The 18549-nt window shown below is 39.7% G+C and overlaps 1 protein-coding gene across 1 annotated transcript in view; it reads right to left on the reverse strand.

Annotated features, from left to right (window-relative positions):
* LOC102906326 (uncharacterized) overlaps window positions 1-18549 on the reverse strand; it is a 111653-nt gene that overhangs the window by 51368 nt on the left and 41736 nt on the right. The window contains exons 6-7 of the mRNA XM_016004167.3: window positions 12277-12387; window positions 1935-2113 (exon numbers count right to left, since the gene is read on the reverse strand). Coding sequence (XP_015859653.1) covers window positions 1935-2113; window positions 12277-12387 — 290 coding nt within the window. The remainder of the gene's footprint in view (window positions 1-1934; window positions 2114-12276; window positions 12388-18549) is intronic.

The raw sequence follows: 18549 nt of genomic DNA on the forward strand, positions 1-18549 counted from the left end.
CCCACTGATGGCCACCTAGCAGACCCTCAGTACCACCCACTGATGGCCACCTAGCAAAGCCCCAGTACCAGCCCCTGACTGCCACCTAGCAAACCTGGCTGGACCTTCTGAATCTCAGCAATCAGAGATCTTAAAATAAGAGATGTTTGACTCAAGGATCTTTCTTATATTAGTTTGTTGAAGAAGAGCATTAAAAACTAACATCTGCTATGATCCCTATTTTATAAGAGGAAACAGAAATTTATTACCAATGCAGGGCAAGACAGACTACTTCAGGATTACAGTCTCCAGAGGACAGTATGTAAGGTCAGTTATTATTATTATTATTATTATTATTATTATTACTATTAACTTTAAGTTGGAATACACTTGACTGCAATATTTACTCAATTACAATTAGAATTATCTTAAAAAACTTAAAAAAAAAGTATCAAATTTCCAGGGCTACACTCAGGAGGTAAGGGGAAGGAGAACATGGGCATGGTTCTAGGACTCCTACAGGCTTCTGAAAATGAATGTTCATGTTTCCATCGGTTGGAAATTGGTGTCTAGTGTTTCCACAGTGCTTTCTAGATTGAAAACTTTTTGTCTGTTCCACTTTAACTCAGGAGAACAGAAACCAAGGACAGATAATAATGTCTTATCCTTTGTAGAGAAAATTATATTTTCCTGCACTGGAGGGAGACAGAGTTTCTCAATGGAGCTGTACGGTTCACTTTCCTATGAAAGGCAGAACAGTTCACAGAGCAAGTGGCTGACAATGTCGGAATAGAAAGTCCCCACAATAATTCAGTATTTCACAATGCACTCATTTCTTTACTAGATATTTTCAGGAAGAAATTAAGTTTGTTTATACATGTACCCAAGTGCCTAAACGTGCGCGCGCATACACACACACACACACACACACACACACACACACACACACACACACACACAAGGAATGTAAAATAAAGACAGAAGGAAAAAAAACAAGATTATGTCATGAATGAGGTAAATAGCCAAAATTCTTGTTTTGAACCCTGATTAGAGGTGGGTCACGAATGTCCCTGGAGGGAAGCCAGAAGATCACAAGGCTGTGGGACACAGTGCATCCTTTGTTGAGTGGGGGAGTGCATGTATTCTCTAGGACAGGGAGTCTGTTTGACTGCTGACAGCTGTTGAGAATATTTCATGAGAAATCGAAAAGTAGGGGTTCAATATGAAATCTCTGTGGTTATTTTTAAGCATGTTTGCAGTCACTTAACAGAATTAGACACCGGATTGCATCTGGCTGAAAAGACACACATTATAACAAAATGTGAACTGTGGTTTTATATTCATCTCAAGAAGGTCTCTCCAAGTGCATGGGCCCATCTCAGATTCACCCAGTCACAAACATCTGGGAGGAGGACTGCCTTAGCACACCTTTGGGGACATTCCCCATGTGCTCCAGCCTTCACCCAGAGTTAGAAATCACCATTCTCATGAAACCTGGAAAATGAAACAGGTATTCCAGGTGACTTGCTCAGTTCTCTGTCTCTGGAGCCTCAGCAACACTTTCTGCTGACCACAGTACACTGCCTGTTCTGTGGCCTGGAGAGCTACGCTTTTATGGGTCCATTTTGATTTACCCCGGTACTAGAAATTTATTTTTGGTTCCTATTTTCTTTACAGTGATAATGAAAAGAAATCTGCATAGAGGATTCCAGAAATCTGGAAACAGAAGTAAATGAGAAGAAACATGTGCCTCGATTTATGCAGCAGAAAAAACATACGTTACAATTCTTTGATTTTTGAAGGAAGAACAATTCCTGGGCAGTCAGAGGGGAAATGGCTGTTTCCAGAGTCCTGCCATATAATTCCTTGAACGACACCTCTTGGTCATGGAAGGTTTTAGTCTAAGGAGGTTTTACTTCCCAATGTTCTTTATTCTTACCCATATCAGCCATTACCTTTCTGTGTTTGTAATAGAGGAGATAGCCGTCATGCTTCAACACAAACCACCTCTTCCTCCAGCCCTTCACAAAGCCCGAGTGAGTCCTCTTATGCAGGTAGCCACGACAGGTGGGCCATGGGGTATTGGGACAGCGGCTGATGTCAGATCCCACCACTAGAGTCAAGATGTCTGGACCTAAGGTGTGAATTTAAGATATATATAGTTCAGTGGATTAACATTTTATAACCTTCTGGAGGTACTGTGACTATGCAGAAGTAATGGATGGAGAAACAGTTATAGTTTTTAAAACAGTGAAACAGAATCCTACCACTAGATTAAACCAAGTCTCTTCGGAATTCAAACCTATGTCTTTAGGAAGAACAGAAGAACTGGACCGTTATCTTGCTGTTGACTCACAGCTAAGCAGTTGAACTGATGTGGGATCCAAGTTCCCCGAACTGTATAACACTCCTTCATCATAGCCACCATGGTTCCGATGACACTCAAGTCTGCACAATGTCACTGTGTTGCTGGAGGGCTTCTCTCCAGGTTCCCCAAGTCCCACAGTCCCACAATCCACGTATAAAATAATCACTCAGACGCTTATATCACTTATAAACTGTATGGCCGTGGCAGGCTTCTTGTTAACTGTTCTTTTATCTTAAATTAACCCATTTCTATAAATCTATACCTTGCCACGTGGCTGGTGGCTTACCAGCATCTTCACATGCTGCTTGTCCTGGCAGTGGCTGCAGTGTCTCCCCCTCCTTCTTCCTGTTTCCCCAATTCTCCTCTCTCTTTGTCCCGCCTATACTTCCTGCCTGGTCACTGGCCATCAGTGTTTTATTTATATAGAGTGATATCCACAGCATCACTGGTTGTAGTATCAACCTAATTCCTTAAACATCTTGATATACTTCCTAGGAGGAGTGCATGTGGGGGTGTATGCCTCGAGATTTTCTACCTCACTTTTGTTTGCAATAATTAACCTCTTTGATCCGGTTTAGCCAGAGGGAGAGTCTGTATCACTAGTTAACTCTCTTGTTGAAACTGTAGCTTATCAAAACCCTCGAGTTTGGAAATAGCAGTGCTGGGAGGTCTTGGGTACTGACCTTTTACTGTTTCCAGGTTAAGTGTGACTTTGCCCTAAGCTCCCAGTTCCTATTTCTCTTGGAATGTCTTCTTGGCTGGTAACACAGGACTGGTATACAGTACAGCTTTGGGAAATTGTCTCTGTCCCTGTTAACATGAGGTCACTGCCTACCTACTGGGCTTTGTTGCTGCCAGCGTGGACACCACACACCTACCTTTTGATGCTTTAAGACAGCTCTCTGAATGCCATGCAGACAGACAGCAACCCTGACACACTTTGAAGCCTGCAAATGGGCTATGACTTCATTTACAATTCCTCTGGGAGGGAGGCCACATCCCCGAAGGAGGACATTTGGCCTTGGCAGCGCTGACTTCATCACGGTGGCTGACATTGAGATTACCGATCTGTTTAGAGCTGTCTATGGAAATGGGGGTCAGCAAGGAGACTCATCTTCTATAACTGACAAGCTCCAACCCAGGGGATCATTCCTGGCTGAGCCACATGGCCCTGAAAATAAAGATTTGTCCCAGAAAGGCTGACACAGTCTTAACTTTAGCAGCACGCGAAGCACCTTGGTAATTAAATAACTCTCAGTGTGTCAAGATAATTCTTCATTGCCATGTAAATACATTTTAATTTATTGAACTGCCCTTAAGCTCCTGTCAAAAACACATCCAGAAAAATTAAAAGAAATGTTCCAGATTGACCGGCAACCCACAAATGTCTTTGTCTTTGGACTGTAGTCCCCAAAGTACTGCACTCCTGGACTAATGTGCGTAGTTGACATATCTGCCAATTTATTTATGGACCGCTGCAGTGGGCTGCCCCTGAGGTCATTTTCCTCTTGCTTACACAGACTGCATGCGACTTTCTCTGATACCGATCAGACTAAGCTCGTGCTTCAGCCCGGTCAGAAACATAACTTGGTGCGCCATGAAAAATTCTCTCTGGGGCAAGGATGCAGCTGGCCCTGGTGCAGCATGGTTTCGTCGTGTGAGAAGGAAGTTTCTCATGCCCAGAGTGAGGACACGAGCCTCATGCCTGGGGAGTTCTCGGGCTCCAAGCAGCTGTCGGGAGAGGGTAGTTTTATACTCTTTACCACATGCTACTCGGGGCCCAGAGGACTTGGGCTTGACATTCACAGAAGAGCTTGAGTGAGAATTTAGAGTTTGATGTTATGTTTTGCTAAAAAAAAAAAAAAAAAAAAAAAAAAATCTGCTTCTGTAGTCATTGTAGTATGTGTACTAGAAGAACTAAAATTCTAAGTGTTAACATTTAAAACTTTTTGTGTTTATTAATTTACTAAGCCTAAAGTTAGGAAATGTCTTAATTTGGTGCTTAAAAAACCAACACACATCGGCCAGTGGTTCATTAAACACTGTGCCTTCATTCAGCAGGTTGGGCATGAGCCTTGACATTCTATGTTTGTAGCATGTTCGCAGATGATGTCCAAATACAATTTCAGTTTCAAGTCCCCCGCCCTTTTTTGTTTCCATGTGGCCCTGCTGCTTGGTTCTTGCCACCAACTACAATATTTCTTCATTTCTTCAACTATGATTTCATTTCTTTTGACCCAATTTATTTTTAACCCCAACATATCTCAGTTAAAAAAAAAAAGAAAAACAACTCTTAGTTTCCTCACCCCCATATTACTTTGGCTTATTAATTTCATGAGCCTGGGGATGGAAGTACACAACCTTCACCTTTATCTACCGGGCATCTTGCTCGCTTTGGGTGGTGGGTGGGATGAAGAACGCAGACAGGAGACTGTCCACAGCCTGAGATGAAAGAGTCAGGCCAATGGTCAGCTCCATGAGATAAAGAAGTTTTCAAACCCCATCTCTACCCACCCCAGTCCTTTAGTGACAAAGTCCTTCAAAACAAAAGCTCCCCAGAAAAAAAACAAACCTTCCCTCGCATGTTGGCCCATGTTTGGAAGTGTAGAATTCAGGGAGGTTATTTACAGCTGCAGGAAACAGAAAAAAAAAAGATTTCTTTTTCTAATTCACACTTTCTCCTTGGCTCACTGTCTTATTATGCCACCAATCTTAAACTGTGTCAGAGTCACACCTCTGCTGTCAGACAAGCTCTACCACCCTCACAAGTGCAGAAGAGAAATGTGCAAGATGTGTTCTGTCCCCCAGGGCTTGCGCCGTGTTGGCAGCTGAGAACCCGGCCTCCAGAGGCTCTTTTGTGTTTGATTTTGACTAAAGTCTGCACTTAGTGAAACAAAGTCCTGGCGGGGCAAAGACTCGCTGGCTCCTTGCGCTTTGGTGTGCTCCTTTACTTTTAACATGGGTGATTAAATCTCCTCTTTGAGTCAGCCGGGATCCAGCCCTATAAAATGCCGAAACCACTGTATCGGGGCAAGCTAAGTTAAATAAAGACTCAGCAGAGAGTGGTACTGTATACCTGTAATCCCGGCACAGGTGGCTGACAGTAAAACAAGAGGATCTCAAGTTGAGGGTCGCCCTGGGCCAAACAGTGAAAACTTGTCTCGAAAAGCAATCGAGCATACAAAGTCCCAAAGGTTGACATACAGATAGCCATTTTCAATAGGACACTGGATGCCTTTCAAAAATCAGTTCGGGTTTCTCATCAATGGAATAAAGCTCAGTTGTACAGGTGTGTGTAGTACTATGACTAATAATATCAATTACAAAGTAAGAGTTTTTGAATGGTGTCCCCCTTTTTCATGCTTCTCTGTTGAGGTAAGATTTAAAAAAAGTAAGACTTTCAGTCATAGGGCTGTAACTGTTTGGCTAAGTCTTTAAGATTCTGAGCTGAAGAAGAGGGTTCAGTGGGAGAAAGGGGGATGGAAACAGCAGGAGTCATTGTATACATGTATGAGACTGTCAAGAAACAAAAACAAAAATGGAAAGATGCTGGCTGTGTCCTGATGCCGGGCTGGTGGTGAACGATTCAACACAGAGAGTTGATCAAAACTACAGCTATGGAGGCATCACTAGACATCCCACTGAGTCCGGCACACAGCTAGACCTAGGACACAGTGTTCTCTGAAAAGTAATTGGATGTCCATAAATCTGAACCAGTGTCATGGTCAGGTATGATCTTACAGAACCAGTTTCTTGGTGACCCTGTTTGTTTTGCTCAGCTTTCCTTTACCATTATTGCTGACATATTTCAGAATGAGGTTCTAGCTGCATTTGCGTATGGTAGGATCCATTCAAGGGACATCGTTTGTTGCTGTTAAAGCAGGAACACAGTGCCCAAATTAACACTCAGATCATGCCACAGGATTGTCTTTAGAGTTGGAGTTCCTTGCTTTGTTTTTATTATTTCTTCAAGCACAACAATTTATTTTCTCTTTCACAACAGGGACTCACAAAATGGGCTCGATATAGGAATGTGACCATACTGTCTTGTGTATGTTTGTCTTCTTATGATACATGGATGATGTCATGCTGCTTTTCTGTATGCCTGCCTGATTCTCCCCCATCTCCCCTTTTGTTTATCCTTGTCTTTTCTTTTCTTTTCAACTTGAAACCATCTTTTAGAAATCTATTTATGATGCTTCAAAGTGAATAGAAATGCAGAGTATGTATGCATTACAACATAGGTTTACATATTCCCCTAGTGATGGTTACCCAGGCTGACTCTAATTCCTTTCTACCACATAAAATACTGCACAAATGCCCTTGTATTTGTCCCTTTTAAGTAGTTTTTGGGTTTATCTGTCCAGGAGTACAACTGTTAGGACATAAGATATATAGGTACTTCACTAGAAAGTGCAAATTGCTCACTGAGCATCCTATATCCCAGGAAGAGCACACGAAGATTCTCATTTTCTTACCATTATGCCCCTGTCAAAGCTGGCTATTATATGGCACTTTAAAAAAATATTATTGAATCTGAAACATCATCTTGTTGACAATTTACATTGTTTTGATTAGTGGCAAACTGGTCCATAATTTCTTTTACTGATATTGCTTTTAACTTTAAAATTGAGGTCTGATACAGATGAAGTCTACCTCTTTATATAGAATAATCTCTAAAGGACAATGTATGGCACCTTTGTCAAAGTTTGGATTTATGTTGGGGTATTTTTTTTTGAGCTTTCTAGTTCTTTGCAGATCACTAATCTCTTCTACATTCCTACAAAAGAACTCCATTCTTATCTGTTATTATGGGTTTGGAATATATCTTCAGAGCTGATATAAAATGTTCTTTTGCCATCATGTCCTATTTATCAATAGTGAATCCATTTAAAGACATTTACTCTTTTGTATGTTTGTAGGTAAGTTTTCCAAACTACCCAGACATTTAATAATTTTATTGTGATATCATTAAATTTTTATAGTGATTTTTGGAGAATTATATATATATACCTATGAATGCATAAGAACAGTGTTTATTTTCAGATCTCTAGTCCTCCTCCATCATACAGGATTGAACTCAAGGCCGTAAATGCAGCACACAGTACTCTATATTGAGCTGTATATCTATCCAGGTTCTTCTTTTACAGACCTTAAGAGAGTCATGTTTTTTCATAAGTTCTTTATTCTTTGATAGATTAGTTCTAAACATTTAGAATTTTTGTTGTTATTGTTAATCACATGTAATTTCTTCCTTTCTTTTTTCTTGTTGTTAGCATAAGTACATCCTGCTGAATTTTACAAAGTTATGTTATTTTTGAGATTATAATTACATCATTTTCCTCTTCCTTTTCACCCCTCAAAACCCTCCCATACACCCATCTTCATCTCTTTCAAATCCGTGGCATCTGTTTTCATTAATTGTCAGTACATATGTGTGAACATATACATCCCTAAACATAACCTGCTCAGCCTGCATAGTGTTATCATATATATGTTTTTAGGGTGGTCCGTATCATATTGGACAACCAATTTGTATAGAAGATCTTAGTTCAATAAGTCATTCTCTTTTAGTTGTAAGTTTCTGTCCCTTGTAATCTCATAATCTTCAGTAAGAATGGTAGCTTCTTTTTTTCTCAGAGTGTATACTACTGTTTCTCTTGCAGGTATTATATTGGCTTGGCCAGGCCTTTTGTTATTATGATGAGCAGGTCTGTTATAATCAGCATTATTCTTGTCAGTTGTCCAAGATTTCTCTGTTAACTATTTTTGTTCATATGTATATGCCTTTCTGTTTTAATGGTTGGGAGTTTGGTTATGTAATGGTTTAGAACTTAAATGTTCTTCAAATTCCTATATGCTCAGAGATTAGTTGTTGCTCTGTGCCACTGTTTGTAGATGGACAATCTTAGGAAGTAGGTCCCAGTGGAAGGAAGTTAGTTCATTGATGGTGGATCTTGAAACATTTACTGGGACTGCAGGCCTTTTTTCTCTCTGTGTGTTGCCTTCTGGCTATTACAGGGGGAGCATCCTCCTCTAGCACATGCTACTGACACAACTGATATCTCCACAATTCAAAGCATCAACATTAAATACCATGGAGTGAAAACATGGGTCATAGTAAAGCTTTCCTCCTTATGGGCTGGCTAACTACAATGTTTTGTCATGGCAATAAAAAGCTACATAGTTATAAGTAGACTTTATAAGAGATGAAAGGAAACTGATGATTTTCTCTTTATGTTTGGGACATTAAAATTATATGAATGCATTTAACTCTATTAAGTAATTATTTTGGTCAATGTAGGACCAAAAGGGTTAATAGGGAATTTTAAACTATTTTCTTGCACCTATTTTTCATGCTTAATATAAAGTTGTTGTGGTTTATATTTCTCCTTGGCAAAGTGTTTTATCTGAGATTCCTCGAGATAATCTTTCTAAAGTCATGAACGCCAATAACCCTTTGCCATATATACTTACATCAAATAATCCTTTAAGTGGACATTGCATTTGAGTTTCTTTAATATTTTGAGAATATTACTCTATACTATTCTAGAACTTGCTATTGTTACAAAGTCTGGTTGCATTTCAGTTCCTTTAAAGGCGATACAATGCCTCCCTCCTAAAGCTTAAATATCTTCTCTTTCTCTTTACTATTCTTAAATTTCACTATAGTCTGCTTGCCTAAGAGTTCTTATGCCCATCTATCTGATAACCTCTTTTCTGATTTCTTTTTCTTTCATTGATCCTTGAAACAGCTTGCTTTGTTCTGTTTCTAATACTTTTCTTGGTTGACGAGGGCAATAGCTTGGTTGGTAAAGTGCATGCTCAGCATAAGGACCTGAGTTGATCCCTAGAAACTGTATTTTAAAAGCCACACATGGTAACATGTGCTTATAATCCCAATGCTGGAGAAGCAGAGATGGGCAAGTATCTTGGGCTTATTGACTAGCCAGCCTCACAGGTCAGTGAGTTTCCTGCTACTAAAAGACCCTGTCTCACAAAACGAAGTGGAGAGCACTTGGAATGACAACTGACGTTGATCTCTGGCTTTCCCATACACAGTCACACAACTGTCCACATACATGTGCACCCCCACCACAAACACATGCATGGATGTACACACACATGCACTAATTTTTCTTTTTCACATATTTAAATTTTCTCTCTCAGGAATTCTTAATTAGGATAGTCTTATGTTATTCCTCTGGTTTTATCCTTTGTTTATAATTGTTTTTATGTCTGCCTGACTTTTATCTTCCTCCCTCCCTCCCTCCCTTCTTTCCCTTCTCCTCTCCTCTCCTCCCCTCCCCTCCTCTTCCCTTTTCTTTCCTTTATTCCTTTCTCTCCTTCTCCTTGACACTTTCTGTGACAGTTTATACACTAGTTTGGATCACCTTGGATCTTTCCATTGCATGTATTTTATTATTCAGGTCACATACTGTTTTTTTCCCCCCAACATTTGTCTTCTTTATACTTAGCACTGACAACTGGCTCTTCTTAACAACTGCTTTTCTGTTTCATATCCTATAAATGTCCTCCTTGACCAATTCAGTGATGTATATTGATCTTATTTTAAATTTTAAATGTCTGCTCTCTCAGATGTATTCATTTTACCTTGCTTCTTACAAATTATTCCTACACTGACATTCTCTCCTTGCACTGTTTCCCAAATTCTGTAGTATCTCGATGAGATAACATCTTCTGCTTGGGGATTGCTAAAAATATTTTGAGAAATATGCACTGGAACAAGTTTAAAGCTGCACCCCTCCCTGGTGTTCCTCCTGGTGAGTGAGGTGGTCATCTTCATGGCAGCACACCTCTTGGGCTGCTACCTTGGTCCGCCTGCTGTGTTTGTGTTGTTAGTTTTCATGGCAGGTGACCAAGAATCGCAGAGAATCTCTCAATTATTCTATCAGAGATTTCACTGTTTCTGAGCTCAAAGCTGTGCTATAGTCGGTTACCCCTAAGTATATGCAGGACTTCATCTGTGAATATGGAGAGATCTATGCCTCCATCCAGGTGGGCACATCTCATTGACTGTCTATAACAGGAGCTGTCAACTTCGTAGTATTCAATGATATTGAGGTAGAACAAGGCTTGCCAGGAGCACATGAATGACGAAGTCAATAATAAATATCCCACCCCAGCCTATTTCTCACACAAGATACTGAGTCCTCATCTGCTATTTAAGGTAATTCCCACTCTGTAATAAATACAAGCATGACATTATCCTTTTCGGTCTCTTTCTTTATTATTTTTTGATATCTTAGATCCACAGTTTACCTTCTGCTTTGAAGGTGTCTCTAGTGTAGAGTCTGAGGATTGGCAAAGACAAGGGGTTATGGGTTTGTTTGTTCTTTTCTTTTTTTGAGAGGAAAGTTAAGGTTGAACCAGGATTATAACAGAGTATAACCCACTCTTCCAAGTAACTCCCAGGAGCAATGAGCTCAAGCTGGGATGTATAAGTCACTTTTCTCCAACTGTCAATGTCACGTGACCATTTTATCAGGAGCCAGACACTCCGCTATTCAAGTTTCAGAGATGTTCTCTGTTTTCCTTTCATTTCCAGGAATGGTTAAGTATTATAAACAACATTAAGCTTTTTGGAACAAAATTAAAAAAAACCCACTAGGAATAAAAGCATTAGGAAAATATTATTTAACACAAAAACGTAAATTACAAGGAATTATCTATGAGAACAGCTAAGTACAAAAATAATGCATAACATTGCCTTACTCTCTTCCACTATCAACTTATTAGTGTAATTATAACAAAGCTGATTCCTAAGCCGTGCTTCAGAAAGGGTAACTTTTTAGGATAAGACCTTTGAGAGTTATTGCACATGCTACCTGATAATGACCTTGCATTCCTGGCAGACCTGGTACACATCTCACAGAGCAATAAAGCACCAAGCCAAATTCTACCTGAAAACAATTCGGAATAGTTAAGCAGAATGCATTTGTAGGTGGTTTTCAAATGTTAGCCTGTATGGGAGAACTCTTAGCTCTGGGTAACCCCAAAGCATGAAAGAAGTCTGTTGACACAAGCCAGGGCACCTGAGGCTTATTCCCAATGCACATTTTAAGTAATATCTCATTGTCTAACAATGATTCAGGAGCATCACAGCATCCATATAGCTTTCAGGAATAAGATACCACATCAGATAATCCTGTGACAGAACAAAGCATTTTCTAGTTGAATGTGTTTATCTATGAGACTTGAAGGACTTCTAACATGGTGATGAAGAAAATTGTTTTTCAGAGAGAACAAAGGCATAAATCTCTCCACAACTTTACTGTGAATGGACACCAGGGTGCAGGGGATGCACCACTACTGTGGTGGTTCCATGTGTGATGAAACTGCTTGACACACAGTCCTCAGTCTCTCAGGTGGTCCTAAGAGAATCTCTAAAAGCTTCAGTCCTGTGATGTCTGTCTGTCTGTCTGTCTGTCTGTCTGTCTGTCTCTCTCTCTCTCTCTCTCTCTCTCTCTCTCTCTCTCTCTCTCTCACACACACACACACACACACACACACACACACACACACACACCACAGTAAAAACCTGAGATTTTTACCTCTACAAACTTTCTTTGTTAAGAAAAAAAAGAAGGGAAGGAGCACATGTAAAAAGAACTGAAAATAAATAGTAAACAAATTCTTATGATGAAAATATCTTTGTTTCTTAATTAAAGAAATGTTTTGGTAGTAGAGTGTATTTTGCCTTCTGACAAAATATTTTATTGGCGATGACCAATACAAAGTGTGTATGACTTAGAAATGAGGTTTAATTACTAGGATAAAACATCATGTTGATCACAGCGCAGTAAAGACATCCCTCCACATCTGCCACCTTCTCACATTCAAACTTCCTTTGTATTGAGCGCTCAGCATTTTCGGTGAACTCTGGAGTCTGTAATTGGCCCACTTACCTTTCTTTGCAAGGTGCACAGCTTCTGCATGCTCAACACTGGTGACCTCAGTGCCATTGACAGACAGCACCACGTCTCCAATCTGGAGTCCAGCTTCCTCAGCAGCACTGTCTGTAAGGAGACAGATGACAACAGTCTCCTTGACAGAGGGTCCCAAATTGAGTATCCTGCTGTTTGTACTTTTTTTAGAAAAGACTCTTTTTCTACAGGGCCTTTCCACCCTCCCCAACTTTAGACAATTGCTTGTGTCATTAATGAGAAAGAAAATGCTCTCCTTGCGGCCTCCCTTTCATTTCTAGGACTTAGACATTCAGCCAGGCATTTGAGTGGCTCCTTTGCAATACAATAGCAAAGCGGCTCTGAAACTCAATCTATTCATCCCCGAGAAGGGTGAACTAGTGCTTCTCATTCCCCATTGCTGTGAGGTCTCTTTGTAACCCTGAGAAAATCACTTAACCTCAATATCTTCATCTATAAAAAGGGGGCTGGGGGCAGAGCCTCTCTGCAGGACCGTTCAGGGAACAAGTAATTGAAATACTTATGAAGTTGTGGCAAAAACAGATCTTGGAGTAGTTGGGAGGCGGGTGAGAAAAGAGCGAGCGAAAGGGCTGCTTTTACTTGCATTGTTTAGGCTCCTTCCTGAGTCTTTTCAGATAGGAAACAGAAAATAGTCTCAGCTTTATGGTCCTTAGCTGTAGAAGACTAAAGGCCCTGTCCAATGGATATTTTGTTCCTTGAATGTCTATCACGTTCATTTTGCAGTACACCCATAAAAAATCAATATGCTATTTTAAGGTTAATTTATTTTAAACAACATGGTCTCCTATAGATTTGGTCAAAATTCTTCTGACAGCAAGCAGTTGCATTCTGCTTTTTCTTTATTCATTCATTTTAAACTCCTTTTCTCTCTCTTTGATGTGCAAGCTGAGCAATAGCAAGTTTTAAATATGTAGAACATCACTGACCTCCTCAAAGAATATTCATTTTAAATGTTACTTTTCAAGTTTCATTTTATTTTACTATGCTTTATTTTATTTTGCTATGTTTTTATATATGTGGATGTTTTGCCTGCATGCATGTCTGTGCACCAAGTGGATGTTTGGTGCCTGCAGAGGCAGAAGAGAGTAACAGATCCCTGGAACTGGAGTTACAGATGGTTGTGAGCCAGCACGTGTATGCTGGGAATTGAACCAGCATCATCTGAAAGAGCAGCCAGTGTTCTTAAGCACTGATCCATCTCTCTAGCCCCAAAGAATGTTAATTTATTTTTTTTTTACTTTTTTTATATGTTGGTTCTTTAAGATGGGGTTTCTCTGTGTACCCCTAGCTGTCCCAGAACTCCCTCTGTAGATCAAGCTGGCCTTGAACTCACAGAGATCTGCCTGCCTCTGCCTCCGGAGTGCTGGGGTTAAAGGTATACATTGCAATGCCTGGCCAAGAATGTTATTTTTAAAATATGACTCAGTTGCTGAGGGCAACATGATGTAGAATATTTTCATTATTGACTACAGTTTTTCTGAATCTGTTTTAATGGTAGGGAAGTCTCTGACTTATAATCTATGGTTCCTTCAATTCAGAAAGCAATCTTTGACACTCCCTTTCATTTATATAGTATTCTGCTTGGAGTAATATTACATCTCATGGCATGCTTGAATCTATTGCAGTAAATACGTCTTAAAGGGCTTAGGGAGTCTGTTTATGGCATTGCAAATAACAACATAGATCCAGTGAAGTTTCTTATTATTTTCTATGTTCACCATAATACCAGCTACTATCTTACAGGTTAACAGTCATTCAACAAACACACATTGAATGAATAGACGAACCACTCCAAATCATATGCTATAGTTCTTTTCATCAAGGACCTTTAATTTTACTGGTAATGAAAAGAGAAACAGCACCAAAAAAGAAAACAACACTTGTAGTATAGCAAGGACAGATATAAAACACGTCACAAAGACAGTATGTGCTGGGATTGGGGGAAAAGGGATTCTTACTCCAAATTGGAGTATTTATAAAGTGTTTTCAGAAAAAGGAGAATCTGGTCTGATTTTAATGAATAAGTGAATTATGTTTCATGAGTATTAGGTAGGCCAGAGTGGTGAAAGCTACTAGGTTTACATAAGCCTAATTTCTCTGCTGTCTGGGCTCACAGTTGGCCAGTTTTTTTCCAGATTCCTTTGCAGTTGGGCATGCAATATGAAAAAGGCCTACCCACTGGGATGTGAACAGAAGTGGTGTTCCATTTCTAGGCCGAAACCCTAACTACACAGGAGGGCCACCCTTTCCTTCTCCTGTTTTCATCTGTATGGCAGGTGCCAGTGATTTTGGGGCTCCAGGGGTTGATAGATTCGTAAGAAAAATGGAACCCAGATCATGAAACATTGTGTGGGGTGAAACTATCTCCAACTAAGAACATCTACATTAGACTACTACCATGACTAATAACCTTGTATTTTGTTTGTCTTGATGAGGGCATATCTTTTTATTGCCAAAGTTAGCATCATTTCAAAATACCAACATACCCCAAACAGTAAGTATTCTGAGCAAAGGTATGCATAACTTTCCAAAAGTTAGTGACTCAAGTCAGCTAGTGTAGAGGCTGTAGGTCAGTGGGCATTGACCTTGGTGGTAATATAAGGGGTGTGGCCAAAGGAGAAAGGTTGTTTTAGGTGAAGATGCAGAATTGTACTGGATCCTCTGACATTAGAGAGATATGAAATATCATAAGCATAAAACAGGTAAATTGTTTTATACCGTAGGCTTTAGGAAGATTAATTTAGGATAGAGAGATTAAGTTAAACAGATCAGCATGGATATTACTACTAGAATTTGTACAAGCCTATAACATAACTCTAGAGATTAGTAGAAGCATAACAATCTTTCACATGACCCGAAATGATCTTTAGAATTCATTTGGATACCTGTCTATCTATCCTTAATGAAACATAAACATATCATCAGCAAGTAAAATTTCTCATTTGTTTATTATGGTATTTTCTATATTCAGAATAACTTCTAATATATGGAGGAAAAAAACACTGGTTAAATGTGTGTTTGCTTTTAGATACACTGAAATAACCATGGAGTAGATAATCTTAAATATGTATTGGGATGAATTAAAAATATTTTGGGGGATGGAGGGGAAACACAGTGGTAGACTGCTTGTCCAGCATCAGTGAACCTCAGGGTTCAGTCCAGGTAGAATAGAAAAGAGAGAGGATTTGAAGCATAAGTATTGAAGAAGCATAGATATTAAAATAGAACCAACAAGCAGATTCAACACCCAGACAATGTAAGGAGAGAAATATAGAGCACTAAAGATAAAAGTCAAAGAATAGTTACTATTAGTAAGAGAGAGAAAGGGGGCTGGACAAAGAAAAACAAAAACAAAAGCAGATAGATCTTAAAAAGTATAGTCAATAGAGATCACAATGAAGACAGGGATTGGCTGGTAAAATACAGACTGCAGACCTGACCTTGGATCCCCAGCATCTGCATAAAAACCTAGGCATGGCTATATACAGCTCTTAATCTCAGTGTCGGGGATAGATACACAGGAAGCATCTCAGGGGCTCCAAGCCTGTCAGTCTGTCCAAATCGGTGAACTCAAGGTTCAGTGAAAGACTTGTCTCAAAAAGTGAGGTAGAAAGCAAGTGAGGAAGACGTGTGATATTGATTCTGGCTTCTACATTCATGAGCACATATGGGCTTGCACAAATATACACATGCATGCCCATGGACACATATGGGTGCACAGAGAGAGGGAGGGAGGGAGGGAGGGGGAGAGAGAGATATAGAGACAAAGACAGAGAGACAGGGAGACAGAGAGAGACAGAGACAGAGGCAGAGTGACACAGAGAGAAGGAAAAAAATCTAAGATGAAGAGAATGTCAGCAGTTCTATATTGAGGCCATAAAGGTAACTCTAACATCATCATTAATCTTAGTCTGTTCAAGACATTAAAAAAATGAGGACTAACTAAAACTTATGGGAAAATAAGGGAAGTAGAATGAATTTGAGAATTTGTGCTAATCAATATGTTAAATGATTGACTAGATAAGTCATTAAACACTATAAAATCTAAATCCAAATACATGTTTAATAGGAAGTTTTCTAAGTAACATTTGCTTTAAAATATTTTTTTACTTAAAGACTCCATTACTATGAAGATTGCTCTATTCTGATTATACAATTTGAAGTTTTTACTGTATTTTTGCACGGGTATTCTGGATTCCTTTGTATTCTTGGCAGTATTGTTATTTGGCCTTTTATTATAATCATTCTTGTGAGAAAAATTAGTAAGTTTTCCTTTCTCTGGTGAGTACTGATGCTGAGCACTGTCAATTTGCTTATTGATTATTTGTTTATCTCATTCAGGTAAGTATCTATACAACTTCTCTGTTCATTTTAAATTGTGTTACCTCTATATTATTGGTTATGATACTGAGTTATAATAGTTGTTGGCAGGGGATTATGGTTTGCCACCCTTGTGGCTGATTTATAAAACTGCTTTTCATTTTGATTGTTTGTTTTTTGTTTTCAGTGTGTGGCTCTAAGTCAGAGTGCTTTTCATTTTGAATAGTGGGCACTGGTGGTGGTAGTCTGCACTGTCATACATCTTACAAGGTTCGCCTCTATCTACTAATGATGCTGGAGTGTAGTGGGTAGCCATTCCAGCTTTGACCTGGAAGTTCCAACCCCCATGGAGGCTTCGGTAACTGTCACGCCTACAAGGCGGGGCCAAGAGAGGACCCTGAAGACCCGCGATCCAGATGCACCCCTTTCATTTGGTGCCCGGACCCTGGACCCTGGAGGCAGACTGAGCAGAGTTCTCCAGAGAACACCGCTAGACTGTGCTACGTCTTTCCCAGACCCTGCAACCTACCTATCCCTTCACTTGTAAGTTACGCCACTAAATAAACCTCCCTTTTAACTACGTGGAGAGGCCTTAATAATTTCACCAATACTGGAGTAGTAGTACAAGGGCTTCATTGAGGCCAAAGATAGTTCAAGGTGACTTGGTAATACACCACACAAATGTTTGCCCTGTTTGACTTCGGTTTCGGTGCCGAAGTGTTCAACATAAATTGCTCAGGAAGGTGTGAAGTAGTAGGAAAACAAGAGTATGACTTTCTAAATTTGCAGTTCCCTCCAAATAGATACACTTCTAAGGTTATTAGAAAAAGCTTGATGGGAAGATGCTGTCATGCATATTTACATATAATGTAGATTCTGAAAGCCTCGTACTTAAAAAAAAAAAAGAGCTTGTATTTTTCACTTTTAAATTTGTACTCTAACAGTAGCACTTTCAATTCTGGAGCTTCAGAAACATGGGCCTCCTCATCACTTCCTCCCTTGCTTATCCTGTCTTAAATGTATAGTTTTCTTTCTGAGTTTGCTTGCTATCAAAGTTGAAACATCTGTTTCTTTTGTTTATGCCAACAGATCTCACAGGCACTTAGGCTTTCAAGAAACCATTCATGCAGATGCCAGCCGGGTGTGGGCAATTAGTTGCATAAGTGCCAAGCGAGCTCACACTCTGTATACTTATGGATAATCATTTCCACCCCACCTACAGGTCTCTTCTCTTTATCTTTTTTATCTTCAGTGTGTAATTAAGCCTCTCTACTGCATCCAGAACAATGTTTTATAGTATGAATAAGATTCTCAGAAGGGCTGAAAATATGTGTAATTTTAAACTCCCTCAACCCCTCATTTAGTAGATTTGAGTAGACAATGGATTTCAGAGGGATTCTCAGCACTGAGAAATACATTTAAGAAAAAAATGAGAGAGCTACACTCAGCAGCTAGGTGAATCCCTGCCAGGGCAGTACTTTCTGATGTTGAATAAAATCCTGGGTTAACTATGCATTGTCTGTCAAATCTCTGTGACAGAAAAGACACTTCAGTCTTCTTATTGCAAAATACCTTAGGGCCCCCTGATTTAGAAGTTTCCCACAGAGCACATGGAGTTATTTGTTTTATATTAGAACAACAAGGATACAGTTAACCATTACAATTGAATAGTTACAAAGATATCAGAACTTGTGATGGTGAATGTTCATGATGAAATTGACTGGATTTACCAAGGAGACACAGTGCTGGGGTTTAGATGAATGTGTGCAGTACAATTCTGTCCATTGGTTTGGGTCTCAGATTGAATAAAGTGGAGAAGCAGGGAGGAGGGAGAGAGAGAAGGAAGGAAGGGAGGGAGGGAGGGGAGTGAGAGGGACAGAGGCAGACAGAGATAGACAGACACAGAAAGAGTCA

Source organism: Peromyscus maniculatus, chromosome 13 (genome assembly GCF_049852395.1).
Source record: "Peromyscus maniculatus bairdii isolate BWxNUB_F1_BW_parent chromosome 13, HU_Pman_BW_mat_3.1, whole genome shotgun sequence".
In the NCBI taxonomy this organism is placed as follows: domain Eukaryota; kingdom Metazoa; phylum Chordata; class Mammalia; order Rodentia; family Cricetidae; genus Peromyscus; species Peromyscus maniculatus.